Below are 18,092 nucleotides of genomic sequence, written 5' to 3' on the forward strand. Positions count from 1 at the left end.
ATTATCAGCATTAAATGATCTGATCTTAATATCGCAACAAATCCATTCATTAACGAGTATCTATAATTCAATTCGACAGACTGGCAGACAATATTTCAACATGCCCCCAGCCCTCATTCAACAAACCGGCTGTTTCGGGTTTTCTCCCGAGTTGGTAAAATTGCAACAAAAACTGAAAAAATAGGAAAACCTCGTCTTTTACATTTATCGGGGATAAAAGTTACTGCGATCAAGAACGACTTTAACCTCGTCCCGAGGGTCTAGGGACTCCCGAGCCTGTATTACATATCGATCAAAAAGGTAAAATACCCTGGGGACGAGGTTGTAATATTTTAGTAATCAAAGATCGTTTTACGCAACTACACGTCTATTTACTTACAAAAAGTAAACAAACAAAAGAAACAAATAAATAAAAAAAAAATAAAAAAATTACGAAAAATGATTCGTCGTAAGAGTAGCGCTACATTTTCGTCCAAAATAACACAAAATGGAAAAGTGATAACTTAGTTTCGTAAGAATTATATAGAAGATGAGTATTCTGTGTAAAAAAACAATGACGAAAGATGGAAGGTCCGTTAAGCGAATAGGTTTTTAGGCTGTATATCCCAATTGTAAATGGAGCACACTTCGCGTTTAGAAACAATAACACTAAGTTAAACTGGAGGTCTCTTAAAATTTTGATAATCTGAGCCTATAATGTTTTATGAGGCTGACAAATTTATTTGCAAAACTTTACAAGGTCTACGTTTTTAATAAATTCTTAACTGTAACGCTTCAAAAGAAAGCAAAAATAAAGAATAAACGGGTTTTGTACAAGGAAAGTAAAAATTAAATCAAAATCGGTAATTTTAGGACTTTTAAAGCAACGGTGAAGAGTTAAAGAGGTGAGAGCACAGACTCCCTGCAGAAAAAGAAAACATGTTTACAAAATATAAACAAACTTTTTGATGTTTTTTATGCAGCGGTTTCCACAGAAGATAATTCATAGATCTTTAGTAAAGTATTTAAAACAAAAGGGTTAAAAAAAATTAAATTCGGGGAAAAATGAGGAGAAACAACAACATGATATTATACAACAAAAGTAAAAGGAATATACAGTCATGGTTGACTTTGTACCGGCCAGGACGATATGCCGGAAACTGTGTTCAACCCGGTTACGCAATCTATTGTTTTTAAAAGTTTTATTGGATGTGATTGGTGGAAAGACTCGTATTTCTCGGAAATATAAGACAATACACCCAAACTATTTTACTACGTTGCTCTTTATTTAAATAGCATTAGTGATATTTCAAAGACATGTCTAACGCGCCAAGAAAGTTGATAAATGAAAAGGAATGGCAAGAAATATTTACTGATGTATTTTCTGATCTTGAAGACAAAGAGTTACAGGAACACGCTCGTTCACTTTTCGAGCCGCCAGCACCAATAGAAGCGAGGGGAAAATTAAAAGCTTCATACACCTGCCATGAATGTTCTAAACGATGGACATCATACTACTCATATATGCGTTTCACATATAGGCTGTTGGATAGGAAGCAAGAAAAGTATGGTGAAGTCACCTTTTTTGCAAAAGGGCAAAGGTGTAACCGTTGTCCCAAGGAAGATTACACCATGCCCCTTTGTAGGGCAGAGTCTATCGAAAAAGCGCTCTTACAGCTGCTAGAGGAAGTTAAGGGAAAGTATTACTACAAACCTGGTGAGCAAAGAAGTATTGAGGTGGATACTGAGACACGTGAAAGCGATTATAAACCAAGAAAGAGGCATGATACTGTGAACTGCCAGGCTTGCGAAGAAGGTGTCTGTATGGCACGAGATGGGAGAAGAATCATAGACGAAACCTCTAATACCGAGCACAACTCTGACGGAAGTCAAGCATCTGATAGTCAAGGTTGGAAAGAAAAAGAAGAAATTCATAGCAAATCAGGGAGTAGCGTCCCTGTGCCTCCAGAAAAAAGGCACGACTGTGCTAATTGCGAAGCATGTAATGATGGTTCTTGTTCAGGAAAACGAAGTAGGCGATGGTCAACGCAATCCTCACAAAGCGATTCCTCGTTTATCAATAAAACAACAAATCTAGCCCTAAACGACAAGAAGGGCAACTCATCGTCCCTTCGACCACCACGACCACCACGAAGGAGAAAACTGTACATCCAGTGGTATTTCACCATTCGCACCTAAAGCAAAAGTGCAAGTATCTCTAAACTTCAATGAAAACAGTTCTTCTAAAATTAGTCAATGTTCCGGTGATGTTTGACTATGAAGTTGTAACCTGTGAAAATTTTATTGAAAAATATATAGTTAGATAAAGTAAAATATTTCCTGTCTACAATACATACACGCTGTTTTTATAAGCAACACAGATTTTGACCTTTTGACTGAGGCTCAATGTTCAAAAATCTTTCTCCTAATTATTATCGAGAAAAGAAAAAATGATTGGTATATTGATTTGCCCTACGGAAAAGGATTAATTTTTATATGAAATTAATTCGCGAGGCTTAAAAAAATTAATATCGCACGAGGATTTAATTTCCGCAAATCAGAAATTTTTAAAAATTTCGTTACGACTTAATTTCGCGAATGAGCAATTTTTTAAAATTTTCGTGAGGAATATATATTATCTCAATTTTCTGCAAACATTTATTTTTGCGAGTCAAATTTGTTTTAGATAAATTTCGAATTTGATTTTTATGGAAGCCAATTAGTGCCATTAATTTTGCTTCCCATTTGTCACCCTAAGTCAAGCAGAGAAATATTTTAATTTTTTTGTATGCCTCACCTAGAACATAACACGAGCAATGAAATAAAAATGTTTCTGTGCCTCACCTAATAATTACTTTACTTATGAATTCATGACATGAGCAGTGAAAATTTCAACATATGTTTCACTTATAAATTCATAACTGACGCAGCGAAAATTTTAACGCATGCTTCACTTATGAAATCATTGCTCAACAAAAACGGCTATTTTTATGGCCACAAATCTTTTAACCCATACTTTGTGCACACTTCTGCTCTACCCGATTTACAAAATGTGTATAGCATTGTCACAGTTACATTTGTTAAATGTTATAGTAATGTCAAATGACACACAAAAGATAAGGACCAAAACTTTTTGAAATACTTTGTACGGTTATTTTGTGTAGGTGGATTTCCGTCAAAAGCTGGTTAAGTTAAATGTAAGCAAATACATGATCCAAAACAGTTTTGGTTTCAACAAGTAAAGCTAATAATGCCTATGAAAAGTGAAGTTAATCCATACCGGTTGGGGGTGGGGGGGGGGGGGGCGTTGTTTTAAAAAACAACCGTTTGTGTTTGGTAGACGTTGGTTTACTTGCTGACTGTGTTATGACTTCATAACCGGGAAGCAATTTAAAATTTTCGCTGCTTGTGTGATGTCTTTTACATACAAGATACAAGTTCTACATACAGTAGACTCCCAGTTATTCGAAGCCTCAAGGGGGATAAGAATTTACTTCGAATAACCGGGAGTTCGAATAACTGAAAAATTCGTTTTCCCGCCAGATTTTCAACTTAACCTTAATGGAATGGACTTTTCTTAAGTAATTGAGGCATTGTGGTTCAGTTGAAAATGGAACGCTGTTATTGGTGAAGTCCTAGAAGGTAAAATGGAACCAACAAACGACATAGACAAATATGCAGTGGCGGTCTGCAAAAAAGGAGATATTGTTGGTCATTTGCCTAAAGGAAAAACAGGAAAATTTGCCAAAACGATATTTTACTTTCTGAAGTCAGAGATGTTGTGTACTTGCAAAGTAAAAGTGACAGGGAAAAGAACTAACTTTGGAGATGATAAGGGATTTAGGATCCCCTGTTTGCTTCAATTCTCTGGACCGAAGGAGAATATTGAACTTTTGAAGAAATTGCTTGAAGAGTGTAAATAGCCATGAATATTGAAACCTGATTTTTTGAAGAAAAAAAGTGTTTTAATCGCAGAAAATCAATGTTCTCACTCGACGATCTCCCAATAAGAAAAATTCGAATAACTGAGGGTGACTTAGCCTATAATTGGCCCCAAGGGGAATAAAAATCACTTCGAATAACCGAATTATTCGAATAACTGAAGTTCGAATAACCGAGAGTGTTTTTGCCTGAGTTGGGTAAGCAGATCTGTTCTGCCCGGATAATGAACATTGGCCTGATTAAGTACGGCAGCTTGCCCCGGTTAAGAACAGGGCAGAAAATACATAATCAGGGCAACATAATCAGGACAGGCCGGCTTATTACTCAAAAAATATTATTTGGCACTTATAAAAGGAACATAATCAGGGCAGGCCAGTTTATATACGACAGTGTAATAATATTTCTCACTTATTATAAAACGAACATAATCGGGGCAGGCCGACTTATGTATGACAGTCAAATATTATTCGACACTTATAGAACGAACGTAATCGGGGCCGACCGGCTTATGTATGACAGTGAAATATTATTCGAGACTTATAGAACGAACGTAATCGGGGCCGACCGGCTTATGTATGACATTTTTCTATTATTTCTCACTTATTATAGAACGAACATAATCGGGGCAGGCCGACTTATGTATGACAGTCAAATATTATTCGACACTTATAGAACGAACGTAATCGGGGCCGGCCGGCTTATGTATGACAGTGAAATATTATTTGAGACTTATAGAACGAACGTAATCGGGGCCGACCGGCTTATGTATGACATTTTTCTATTATTTCTCACTTATTATAGAACGCACATAATCGGGGAAGGCCGGCTTATGTATGACAGTCAAATATTATTCGACACTTATACAACGAACGTAATCGGGGCCGACCGGCTTTTATATCATTCGTGACAAGCAAATAGGAAAGTATCGCAAATGAAACGAAATTCGCAATTTACGTGGAGCCTTTTTTTCTTTCGCCAGACAGGATGTCTAGTTTCTTACAAATTCGAAGAAAACGTTCGAAAAAACTTTCATTTAAATTTTTCAATCGTCGGAGCTACACTAGTTTTAGTTAAGCCATGGAAGTTCATCGTCAAAAATTTGAACAATTTGCCCAGCGTTACACAGGCACTGGTAAAAGACCAACGAGTGGCACAATAACAAGAGAGTTTGGGAAGAAAATTTCCCAGAACTTAAAAAGCAATGAGTCGGACAGTAAAAAGGGTACAGAAGCACGTCGCTTCAGATTATTGACCCAGAAGTTTAAGCTGATGAACTGCGAAGAGCTGGGAATGGTTGATATTTTGATTGTGCCTTCACAAGAAGCTGTAAGTGAAAAATCGTGATTTTAAATTTTTAGTTCGATGTTCAACAATGTAAGTAATTATTATAACCGTTACTTTTTTCAGAAAAACCATACAAGTAATCAATCGATACCTGAAGGTTACTTAAGAGTGGCATACGTAGATGAATTCTTTGACATCATACGCTCAATTCACTGTAATGAATTAAAACACGCTGGTGTGAAAAAGACATTCAAAAAGGTATTAGTGTTTTCTTATCAGAATTAATAACTATATTTACATAAAAAATTGTACCCTAGACAAAATATAAAGATTGATACAAATAACTACTCAATTCGTATTTTTCCTACTAAGGTTTCAAGTTCATTTTGGGGTATCCCAAGATCGGCTATTGAAGAGTATATCAATCTTTGCGAAACTTGCCACTTAAAACAGCCACAGAAGACTGTACCGCCAATCAAGCCTATTATATCAAATGGCTTCATGAAACGCTTCCAAGTAAGTTCGCACACACCTGAACTAAAATAACAAAACGCTCTTAATAATGCTTGATTTTTCAACCGGAGATTTCTTTGCCTCAACATCAAATGCTTAAAATTTACATATGTTTGTTTTATATTTTTTATGAACTTTTCACTTTCCGCATTTTTAGGTTGATTTAATAGACATGAGTCATATGCCTGATGGAGACTATAAGTATATCCTTCATTCCATTGATCATTGGTCGAGATTTAATTTTCTTGCTGCCCTGGAGAGAAAGGAAAGCGCTCCAATCACTGTTGAGTTGGAAAAAATATTTTCATTGTTCGGACCACCAAAGATCTTTCATTCCGATAACGGTTCAGAATTTGTAAATAAATCAGTAGATCATCTTATCAAAGCTTGGCCAGGGGAGATTCAACTGAACTGAAATTAAAATTGACGTTTTATTATGAATTTTGTGTTTAATCTTTGTTGTGAATCAATTGTGTAGGCGAAGAGAATACGAATTCGAAGAACGTCACAAATGAAACACATGTTATTGAAGACGATTGCGAAACTGGTTGTAAGTACTGACACGTTTTTTAAAAAAAAATATAAAAACTTACAAGTGGACCTTCATATTAATGAAAAATAATCAATTTTCAAAGAAGAAACATATAGTACATAAAAATATTTACCATGAAAACCATCAACATGGTGCTTTTCCATTCACAAGACAATAAGAAATAGTAACGTCCATACTCAGTTTTTTTATATTTATATTAATAGTTCTTGCATATATTACAGCATTGTCAACACTCCAACGACATTGGACTCCACGAACAACAGCTTCTAAAAAGATAAAAAAAAACGAGAGAGGAGATGGTTCAACGGTTTGAGAAAAACCATTGCAGCAAAGTCAATGCTTATGAAGTTGGGGATAATGTCTCTGTTCGAGTCCCTAAAAAAGACCGCAGCAACACTCATGCTTCACGCATGCCATGTGTGGTTATCAGTGTTTCTGGTGACAAAGAGAGATATTATCAACTGCTTACACAACATGGCGTATTGCACAATAAATACAGATCTGGGGATCTAGAATTTTTCAGGGGAAATTTCAACATGGACCTTAAAAATTCTGATAAGTTCGTCAGCTTGAGGGAAGCAAATCGCCTTCAAAATGTAACAGATAATGTAGTGAGTCGATGTGGTTGTAAGTCAGGATGCAAAACAAACATATGCAAATGCATCAAAGAAACCGTCACATGCAATTTGAAATGCCATTCTGGCGTAAAATGTGGAAATCAAAAACCTGGTAAGTAATAGGTGTCGAAATTGTATTGTTTAGTTGTGCCCCACTTTTGCTGATACTTCATTTCGTTATTGCTATTCTGAATAGGCTTCTAAAACAGATCTTTTTTTTCTCCAGAAAACATAGAACAATTTTGCATTAAGCTCCCAATGTTTGGTGGAACTGTGAACCTAAATGGACGAAACATTACATTCAACAACACTTGTACATTGGACACATGGTTTTCAATATTGAAAGTGACTTTCAACAAATATCCTAGATTCTATACACGATTATATGATGAATCTTGTGACCAAAATAAAGAAATGCTCTGTTTACTAAATGATGCAAAATATGATGCTGCCAAGCATCATGTAGCAATAGCACGTTCTTTACCTGAAAAAAATGATATACTTAATTTTTATGGTGATGAGCATATCTTTATCAATACTTACTTGGGACCTGTGATGAAACATTGCATAACATCAAATTGCAATAGTCCAAATTGTCCTGCACCGAACAAAACATTAATTCACACTGAATTTCCTGCTGTTGATTTCCAAAATTACAAAGAAACTGATTGGATTCCCCCTGAAGTGTTCACAGAGCAAATCATACAATGGTTCAAATCTGCAAACACATCAAGATGTGGAGAATCGCTCAAATGTGAAACAAATCATTCAGAATGGACATTCTGGGATGAAAACATCACAAAAGGGTATAGCATAAATTTTGTGTTAAACCTATTCATGCAACCTGAAATTCGTGCATCCCAGCACTGCACATTTGAGAGCGAATTTACGTATAATTAAGGTATATGATTCATGATTTTTTTAATTACAGAACTTGGAGACCATTTTGTAATGGTCAGCAACGTTCAAACTTCAGAACATTTGAAAAATCACCTATGGTTTTACCAGTTAATGTTGAAGTGGCAGGCTTGGACAGAAGGATTGATAATTGCACCGACAGTCGTGATAAGGAAAAATTGGACAAAAAGAAAAAAAAGAGACAAGGTGAACTTGCCTAATATTTATCCAATTTCAAATAAGCCTAGATATCAAGATATCAAACTTTGTTAATTGCACTGAAAGGCAGCCAGGTAGCTAATTTTAAAGCTTCAAATATTTACATACATTATCATTTCTATTATTTTAAGGGCCATTGCAAGCATATGTTCAAATGGATGCCTACAATAGGTGCAAGATGTTACTGTCTTGGTTTGTTAAGCGTGAAGACGCAGAGCTCATCATGAGCGAGAGTTTGGACGTAGAAGTAGGTATGCTGCCTAAATCTATTAAAGCATTACCTGACTCTGTATGCGACGACCTTGTCCATGTTGATATTTTAAAACAATATGCAAACAAAGAATTTATCGAACATCTCAAGAAATTGATACAAAAGAAAAAGAGAACATCAAGTTGGACGTGTGGCACATGCAAGAAGAGTATAGGGGCTCCGGATCGAAGCATAGCATGTGACAGATGTCTCACATGGAGTCATTTTTGTTGTACCGATCTGAAGAGAAAACCACGTGGTAAATGGTTTTGTAAGAACTGTATTGAAGAAGTAACTGGTAAGTCAGAATATTTTGCCCCTGTTTATTTAATCCTAACTGTATGTGAAGCATTACTAACTTTGTTTTATAGTGATAATTGATTCTGATGAAGAGGAGAACCCACTGGAGCCGCAATGAAGGGCGTTTTTAACCCGATGCCTTAAAAACAGTATATTGAAGAAATACATAGAGAAATCTCTAGACCCACATTGTAATCCGTTGCTTAACCAGAAATCAGGAGGTGTTTTTCAAGTTGCGGCTAATTTTGAGGGATTGAAAAGAACAGAGCCAGAATTCTATATGCAGATTACAAAATATTTAGCAGCAACTACAAACTCAAAATGGTCAGATATAGTACGTGAATATGTATTGCAAGTTTATGCAGGTGAATTGCCATTTGGACGTGCATATGCTGACATGCTGCAATACATTGAAGTTAAACTTTTTTCATTGCTTTGTTAGAATACATTCTGGCTGATATTGTGAATATATACAGCTTAGGTAAAGCTAGCTGTACCTAACAGCCGTACCTAAGCCGTACCTTAGCCGTACGTAACTACACTTTTCTTTTTAAGGTGAGGTAATGTATTTTAATGGAAAAAACTGAGCTAATCGTAGTGGTAAATTTGTTGTGTCACTGAATTTCTGTTTCTCAATCGCCAATGAACCCGCAAAATACGAAAAATGTTAACGAAACATCTTGCTCTTATAGAAACCAAACGGGGGAGAGCGCGGGAAGGTGATTCCCAAATCGACAAATTAAGTACGGCTGGCAATAAAAAGGTGGTTAGTACGAGCGGTGAACTTCAATGCGACTTATCAAGTAAAGTAAAATAAAGGGGATAGGTAAGGAAAAGAGAGGAAAAATATGAAAATTATAAGACAACATATATTTTACGGTTGGGTCCTATCATATAAGAAACAACTTTAAAGGCTAAAATATGTACAATAAAAACGAAATTAAGTTAAGTACGGCTAGCTAAAATAAGGTACGGCTGGAAAATATTAAGGTATGGCTGGGTCCTATCGTATAAGAAACATCTTCAAATGCTACAAATGTTCCATAAAAACGAAATTAGGTTAGGTACGGCTAGCTAAAATAAGGTACGGCTGGAAAATATTAAGGTATGGCTGGGTCCTATTGTATAAGAAACATCTTCAAATGCTACAAATGTTCCATAAAAACAAAATTAGGTTAGGTACGGCTAGCTAAAATAAGGTACGGCTGGACCATATTAAGGTACGGCTGACCACATTTGACAACATACCGAAAATACCAGGCGTGATTTTGCATGTTTAAACTAGTATGCCAAGAAGTGTACTTCATCTGAGCATAAAATATTTTTAGGTGTTGAAAATAGAAAATAGTAGTGTATATTTTGCTCTTGTAATAGAAAAAAAGAGTGTGTGAGGAATGAAGTGACAGTTTTTTTTGTAAAAACCACCTAGACTTGGATTCTCTTGGTTATTATTTTTCATCTTATTTGTTAATGTGTTAGCGCATTCTCATTTTAATTCTGTCAAGAAATAGTTCTTTATGTTTGTTGGTTGTTTTTAGAAAAATCAGTAAAATTTTGCCCTTGAGTATAGTTGTTATTTTGTTCTTATTTGTCAATAATTTTTAACCTTATTGTTCTTATAAAAAATTGTTTTTATAAAAAGTGTATATGCTGAATTAAATCGGGACACAGTTAACACAATCAAATATTAAAATTTTTTAAAAGTTCTTTAGTTTTATATAAAAAGTTTACATCTCTTCCATTAACTATAACATCCAACGAATAAAAACGCATGTGTCCTTCAACTGGCGAAAACGTTAATTCTACTCCTTATTCAGACATTCACTGTCTATACCTCAGTTAGACAGAAGATTTACCGCATCACTTTCAAAGTAGCATTTTTTTATTTTCCTGTGCAGAAAACAATGTGGAGCCAACCTAGTAGAGCATATTGCATACAATTTTTTTCTTAACCTAGCCCGCACTTTACTTTCCAGTAAACTCTACTTCTTCTACGTATTTATTGTTTTTCGTTTATATTAATTTTTTTTTAGCATTTGAAGTTGTTTCTTATATAATAAAATCCAGCCTTACCTTAATATGGTCAAGCCGTACCTTATTTTAGCTAGCCGTACCTAACTTAATTTCGTTTTTATTGAACGTTTTTAGCATTTGAAGTTGTTTCTTATATGATAGGTCCCAGCCGTACCTTAATATTGTCCGGCCGTACCTTATTTTGGTTAGCCGTACCTAACTTAATTTTGTTTTTATTGAACGTTTTTAGCTTTTGAAGTTGTTTCTTATATGATAGGACCCAGCCGTACCTTAATATGGTCCAGCCGTACCTTATTTTGGCTAGCCGTACCTAACATAATTTCGTTTTTATTAAACATTTGTAGCATTTGAAGTTGTTTCTTATATGATAAGACCCAGCCGTACCTTAATATTATCTAGCCGTACCTTATTTTGGCAACCGTATTTAAATTTAGCCAGCTGTAGTCACTTTTAGCGCTAGCTCTAATATTGTCCGCAGCGTAATAATGTTCAATCTTACTTTACTAATGTTTTTCATACATTCAATTTTAAAAATCTCTTTTGTATTTGTATTAAAATCATTTTATAAAAATTATAATACATGTAAGATATATTATTATCGGTATTTCATCATTGAGGACTCCCTGGGGGTTACTGGGGCTCGACGATGGAGTGCTCCATTTTGCATCATTTTTATCGGCATAGATATTCACCTAAAAGACGAAATAAAAGTTAGACAATTTAACTTTGATATACATTAACTACTAATTTTAAGCTTAGAAGCAAGTGGTCTTACACAGAGCTGCTAATTACGAATTTTCTTAAGTACGGCTAAGGTACGGCTAAGGTGCGGCTGTTAGGTACGGCTAGCTTTACCAAGGAGGTTTAAAAAGAAGGAGAGAGAACTCTTTTATTTCTATTGAAATCATCCGTGTCTCATGTTTACTTTTCTCTATTGTTCTTACATCGAATTCTGTCAATCAAAATTTGAAATCTCGCGCTTAAATTAATAAATTAGCCGTTGTCTTTTGTTACTATTTGCATAAATTATGAGCCCGCGGCTATTTTTCTCTCAGCGGTAAATGCTTGTTAGTTGATAAATTTGTCGTTTTTACATATCATAAACAAGCAAGAAGCGAAATGGCAGGCGAAGACGTTAAAAATATAATAGAATTGGATGATGACTTTTTTGTGACGGAAGAAATGTTGTCAGATTTTACTGTTTACGAAAGTTGTGAGGTGGAAGTATCGTTTGTGGAAGATCTGTTGGAAGAAGAAAATGAAGTAGATGCTGGATATTTGGGTATTCCTCAAATAGTATTCGTTGATGAAGAAGATGTGGACATGGTGGTTGATAACAACAGTACCAAAAATGTGAAGTTTGTGTGCAGCAAGTGCAAAAAACAGTATTTTAAAGAAGCTTACTACAAGAAACATACTCTGATATGTAAAAAGCCAACAGGTAATGCTTCAGTTTAATAAAGTCATGTTTTCTTTAAAACACCATTAGCTAGCTAGCTATAATGTTTTGTTTTTTGACTCTGCATGTAGATTTCATAGAAAAGCTATTGTATTATCATCATTTGATATGCTTTTTGTTGTTGTTGTCTTGTTTTGTTATCACAACTGTGTTCTGATGTCAACTCTGTATTCCAATAATAGATCCAGAAACAACAACAGTGGCAAGAAAAACTCTTGATGACTCAAAAAATAAATCAACTACAACAATTTCCACAAAACAAGTTAAATCAAAATCGAATCGTAAGTATTCATTCATGAACTCTGAGAACATAAGGAATTTTTTTTTGCTATATATAGAGCAAAATATTGTGAACTGGTGGTATAAACCTTTTTTTTTGCACCCTTTTAGAATCTTTATCCATCACCGATCATGAGCTGCAGCAAGAAAAAATGAATTTTGTTCGTGATGCTATGGTTAAAATTTCAAAAGACCCAATCAATAACATTGTTGTGAAAGGATTCAAAACACCTGGAAATCGTGTCAAAGAATTAGCCAACTCAATTTTGAATGCTGGGAGTGATGTTTTGGACATTATTTCTGAAAATGTAGTGTGTCGCATATTTAAAGAATTGCAAAAATCTAACCTACTGACTGGTTCAGGAAAAGAATCTCTTTGGAGAAAAGTGCATGAACTTGCACAAGACGATAAATTCAGACAACATTGGAAACATGTATTACCTAAAGGATACTGCATTGACAGTCAAGAATTCTCTATGTTGTTGCAGAAATTTGTTATGGAGTTAATAAAAATACTAGTAGCTCATGAAAACAAAAATCGACATGTCGAAAAAAGTCTTGACTTGAAACTCACAACTGAGGAACAAACTGTTCTGTATTATGTTTCAGGATACATAATTTTCTCGCTACGTAAAAAATACCAAAGATTAGCAGATTCGAAAAACAAAGTTGTTGCTGTGGCTGCATTGCAGTTTCTGAACTCATTGAAAGTTTCAGGTGATGATAAACTGCAGGTATATAGTTTTCTGGATTATACAAGATCTTGGGTGGACCAAGTCAGCAGAGGATACCTGATAAAAGTCAATGATGACATGTTTATTTTTTGCAGAAGAATTGAAAACGTTATTAGAAAAGTTTTAAATTTGAACATGTTGAAAAAATATAAAGGAGAAGATATACGGGAACTTTTCGAAAATGAACTTATGAAGGACTCTTTAATTGATCAAGCCTGGGTCATACTTTCACGGTATCTTGGAAATGAGAAGTTATCGAAAATTCTCAAAGCTCAGATCATTAAAAAATGGTGTGACATCAGAGCAAAAGCATATGTCACTGCATATATACAAGTAGTTCGACGCAAACTTGCTTCTCTAGCATCGGAGAAAAAAGAGAAGTTGACTGTAGTCTTATCTAAAAAAGGTGAACCAGCAATGAGAAAAAAACTTAACTAATTGTCATAACATTTTTACCTATAACTTGTTTTAATTTCTATATATCTTTTCCATGTATATAACTGTGTTTCTTAGTAAAATAATCATACCCTTATTATGTTTGTACTATTTTAAGGGTTTTTTTCGGATTGAGTAAGGATTCAATCTCGCTGAAGCTGTTTATTTTAAATCTAAATTTTTGCCAAGATTTGTGAACTTCACTCTCATTTCTTTTTTTTGTGCTACTTCTTTGTTCAGTTATGCACATTGGCAAGCGTTAAACTGAATAATGCTGCGAGATCAAAACTCTGCGCGCTTTGCTAGAAATTTAATAGATCATAAAAACGCGGAGAAATGGTCGATGGATAGGCTAATCAAGATGGTATGAAACAACATGCTTTTTATCAGCTGGAGGGACCCTGAAAAATAAGTTGCGCGTGCATAATTACCGACGCAAATATTCTTACGCGAGAATCGCTACTTAAAGCTGACCGCAACCTCGGACCTAGGATTGCCGCATCGGATGCTCTATGCCTGACTGTGGCCTGATGAAATCAACTCACTTTTTGATTATTCCATTTGATTAAATTTTTTGCAAACAAGTTTTATATCTCACACGGGTATCGAACTCTCTTTGCAAACAAGTTTTACATCTCACACGGGTATCGGGTATGTTTTATTGTGGTTTGTATACACCCTTACACCAAGAGGCCTTTGTCACGTTCTTTTTTTAAATCAACATAGTCCCGAATAGCGAATATTAATTTCGACACTCCTTCGCATGAATTCTTGTTGGGAATATAATGAAACTTGTCCCCAGGGTTGTTCTACATATCGCGAAGTGAGTATGTAAAAAAGCAAAACAAAACTGTAATATTTATTCACGTATGGCGGATCCATTCGAAATGAAGATAAAAGAAATTCCGTAATAGTTGTAATTTCCCGATGACATAAATAAAAATTACATAGCAATAATAAAGTAGCAATCCTAAATTTTTTTAATCTCAATTATTTTCTAAGATTTGATGTTTTCAAAAAAATGTTTCAAATCAAAGTCAAAATCGTACTCCACTAAAAATATTTGCAAAAGATGTGACTCAAAAGACAAGGCACTAATAACAAAACAACTTCTATGTTGAAAAAGCGTAATGGAAAAAATGTCTGACATACTCAGAAAAAATATAAATAAAATAGTCAAACAATCATGTTTCCAAAAGTATCAATATATAAATAACTATCTCTTTCTTTTCTGTGGAAGTTTCCTCATATCATTTACGTCTAGGTGAATCTGATTTTGATTACCACGTCGAGTGTTTCCACGTAGATCTCTGATCAACTCAGATTTCATAACAAGCAAAGAAAGTTCTTGTTGGCCAAATTGATAAAGTGTTGGGTTGTCACATGTACCACCACTTCGTCTTTGACGAGCGAAATGTTCCTCCAATGGATCTTGTGAGAATTTCTCGCTCAAAATCATCTTGACATTTGGACTCTGGAGAAGTAATTTGGTCAGTTCCACGAATGATTTCACTATGGACAAAGATAAAAAAAATATACATTTATAGAACAACACCGTTTGTCCATGAAACATTGCCTGGAACCACAATTGCAGAAAAATGTAGATTTTTTACCTGTTATTTTCCAACCATTTATCGTCTGTTTGCTCAATAACAATTTATTTTTTTCATCTTGGGATAAATTAGGTGTGTCATTGGCTTGTTCTTCCCACCTTCCCAGGTAATGTTCGAGGAATTCTTTCTCTAAAAACTGAATTTTACATGTTGATGTGAAAAAAATGAAAAATGAAAATGGAAATATTTGCACACCCTTTTACATGGAGATCAAGTTCTTTAGGACTGGTTTACAAATATGCAAAATGAACTTGAGCTTTTTGAGGGAAAAATGTTGTGTTTCTGAATTCCGTTACAAAATAATTGAATGTATTTCGAATGATACTACTAACCTCAAAACGCCAATCGTTAACATCTCTATATGCTGCAAGAGCTATTTTTCCGCCACGATCTTGATTAATTGAAGATACATTCAAGCAATCAAAAACTTGGTCAAACATACGCACAAACTTTATTGTACTTTTCGTATAATGCAGCCCCTGAACCTCAAGTGCATCAGCAGTTGTTTTACTCAAAACCTAAATGCAAAATCATAATTTACATGAGCAATGATAAACACATTATCAGAAGTATATCATTATTTGCAACTCCCACAAAATAATCAAACTGTGAATCCACTATCACTCAGAAAACACTAATACAAACAAGCAGACAAATAAATAATAAAAAAAGAAAAGAAAAATATCTCACTTGGGTAGCCAACTTAACTTGCATCCTCAACCTTGGAGTTAACTTTATGTGATCCTCTTTTAGTTTATAAAGTTTCCTTAATCCAGGTGCTGCTCCATGTAAATTCAGATCCCATTCATAAACATTGACAAGATGGTTCCAGCTGATATCCATGTGATCGAGCTAATAAATAGAAAATTGATATATGTATACAGATATACTTTAAAATTGAAACAAACAAACAAAAAACACTTACAAAAAGATTGCGTGTATTATTGTTTCCATGAGAGTTCTCGAAACAGTTTCTCGTTGTTTTAATGAGATGAGGGACATCGGATATAAAAAAGATCTTTCTGTCCAATGATAATAAGTTGTTGGTCCAATATGTGTTACCAATATCAGGTGTCACCATAATTTTGTAAAACTTCCTATTGGGAGAAGCACCATCTGAAATAAATGCTCGAACATAAAAACCAATTGCCTCCAATACATATGTCGCCTCCCATACACATGGATAGAGCTGATCAGAGGTAAATCCCAATGATGCGAAATATCCAAAAGGATACACCAGAGATGAAACAATTCCTCGAACCATAAACACTATCACATAGGAAGCAAAGTGACGATCATTCTCTGATGATCCCTCAGCACGTTTTTGAAATTCAACTAACTCATCGTTAATATCCCCCATATCAGTGAAACCAACCAATTGTCCAGTTGACTGTCTGAACACCAAGTCAGCTTTTATTTTCATCTCATCATAAATAAGCGAAACGTTTTTTTGGTGATCATCCAGAGTTGCAATTTTACTATCCACTATTAATCTTTCAATGACATCTGGATTGAATCCACACATTGGATCAGTGAAGTTTATGTATTTTTTAAGTGTGTCAATATGTGGGAGTTTTAAAAAATTCAAATTCGGATTTCGCAAATGTTTATATGCTGCTGGTGAATGGTGGTATAAACTGAGGCACCACCTAATAATTAGTGGGTGCCATCTCATGCCATTAGGTGAACTTTTGGAAGCCATTTCTTTTTGTTGCTCCCATAACAACCACTGGGGACTGCCTTCGGGTATTTCAGGACATGTTTCCTCATTGCAAACAATATTTTTTATAAATTCGTGTTGCTCATCATCAACATGGATGCATTCTTTCTCAGTAATTTTTCTTACCCAAGATGATAATTGGGCAACTTTCTTTATTGCTCTCTGTTTTTCTCCCTGAGTATTGCGATATCTTTCCTCTAGTTCTTCTCTGGAAAGATATCGAATGTTTGTATGTGAGGAATCAAGCACAGAATCATCACTTTTCCGTCTACTTCTAACTTTTTTAACTGTTGGTTTAAAAGAATTGCACATACTACATACAGATGAAGGTTTTTCAGCTAAAAAATGACAGTTGGTATGGCGTATTGTTTTAAAATTGTCTTCATCAAATCTGACCATTTTATCGTCTTCAACAAAAGCTACTGGAAATGTTCCACTCTGATTCATGAATGGCTGTTCGAAATTACATCTCGACTTGATTACATCTTCATAACCTTGTAACCCCGTGCAAACACTGACTGACTTCCAGAATGACGAGAAAGTTGAAATATCATCATTTTTCAAAACACATGGCAGAGTTTTTGTTAGTTGTATTGTTTCTTTCTCCATAGGTTTCCCATATATGGAGAAATCCCAACCATTGCTGTTGTCTATACGTATTGTAAGCAAATGGTTTAATTCTTTTTCATTTTGACAAAGGGTATAGACACGTTTATAGTTATCCGATTTATCACATATACTAAAACCAACTTTCTTCATACTCACATCTAATTCCAGTATTTTTAAGCTGTCTTTTCTGTTTACAGCATAATTCATGCACACACAATTTTCATCCACATGAGGGTAAAATGATGCAGCAGTACCAATTATTTTTTTTGACGTTTTCATCTCATCTAATTTTCTTCTACATCCATTACAAGTAAATTTAGGAAATACACAAGGATCTTCTTGTTCACAATTTATTCCATATATAGATTGAAACACTTCACTGTAAATATCACAAGATTTAAAATTAACGTAATGTTTACTTTTCACAATTTTCTTCCCACACAATCTACATAGCTTTTGAATATACTCTGAATGTGAAGCAGACATGTTGACACAGCAAAATTCAAATATGAATACTTTATTTTTCAAAAAAACTTCATAAAAAACCCACAAAGGTGTCAAGGGAATTAAAAAAAAATGTGAACCACTTGCCAGCTGGTTATGTAACACCTAATAAAAAAACAATTATAAACTCAATTCAATATATATTCAAAAC

General features: G+C 34.6%; 4 protein-coding genes across 4 annotated transcripts; 3 read left to right on the plus strand and 1 right to left on the minus strand.

Annotated features, from left to right (window-relative positions):
• Window positions 1–1,151: 1,151 nt before the first annotated feature.
• On the plus strand, window positions 1,152–2,313 carry LOC130612192 (receptor-transporting protein 3-like). The gene has a single exon (XM_057433491.1). It carries the CDS (start codon window positions 1,297–1,299, stop codon window positions 2,176–2,178), a length of 882 nt encoding a protein of 293 aa, XP_057289474.1. The 5' UTR covers window positions 1,152–1,296; the 3' UTR covers window positions 2,179–2,313.
• A 2,009-nt stretch (window positions 2,314–4,322) lies between these two features.
• Window positions 4,323–6,114, plus strand: LOC130613059 (uncharacterized). Its single transcript, XM_057434375.1, has 2 exons — window positions 4,323–5,247; window positions 5,329–6,114. The coding sequence occupies exons 1-2, from the start codon at window positions 4,999–5,001 to the stop codon at window positions 5,488–5,490; spliced, it is 411 nt and encodes a 136-aa protein (XP_057290358.1). The 5' UTR covers window positions 4,323–4,998; the 3' UTR covers window positions 5,491–6,114.
• Window positions 6,115–11,437: 5,323 nt separating this feature from the next.
• On the plus strand, window positions 11,438–15,960 carry LOC130613057 (uncharacterized). Its single transcript, XM_057434374.1, has 3 exons — window positions 11,438–12,029; window positions 12,230–12,328; window positions 12,438–15,960. Exons 1-3 carry the CDS (start codon window positions 11,708–11,710, stop codon window positions 13,496–13,498), a joined length of 1,482 nt encoding a protein of 493 aa, XP_057290357.1. The 5' UTR covers window positions 11,438–11,707; the 3' UTR covers window positions 13,499–15,960.
• Window positions 14,235–17,993, minus strand: LOC130613055 (uncharacterized). Its single transcript, XM_057434372.1, has 5 exons — window positions 16,034–17,993; window positions 15,799–15,960; window positions 15,441–15,626; window positions 15,109–15,244; window positions 14,235–15,007 (listed from the first exon to the last, which is right to left on the minus strand). The coding sequence occupies exons 1-5, from the start codon at window positions 17,921–17,923 to the stop codon at window positions 14,712–14,714; spliced, it is 2,670 nt and encodes an 889-aa protein (XP_057290355.1). The 5' UTR covers window positions 17,924–17,993; the 3' UTR covers window positions 14,235–14,711.
• Between the last annotated feature and the right edge of the window lie 99 nt (window positions 17,994–18,092).

Source organism: Hydractinia symbiolongicarpus, chromosome 10 (assembly GCF_029227915.1).
Source record: "Hydractinia symbiolongicarpus strain clone_291-10 chromosome 10, HSymV2.1, whole genome shotgun sequence".
NCBI classification, from domain to species: domain Eukaryota; kingdom Metazoa; phylum Cnidaria; class Hydrozoa; order Anthoathecata; family Hydractiniidae; genus Hydractinia; species Hydractinia symbiolongicarpus.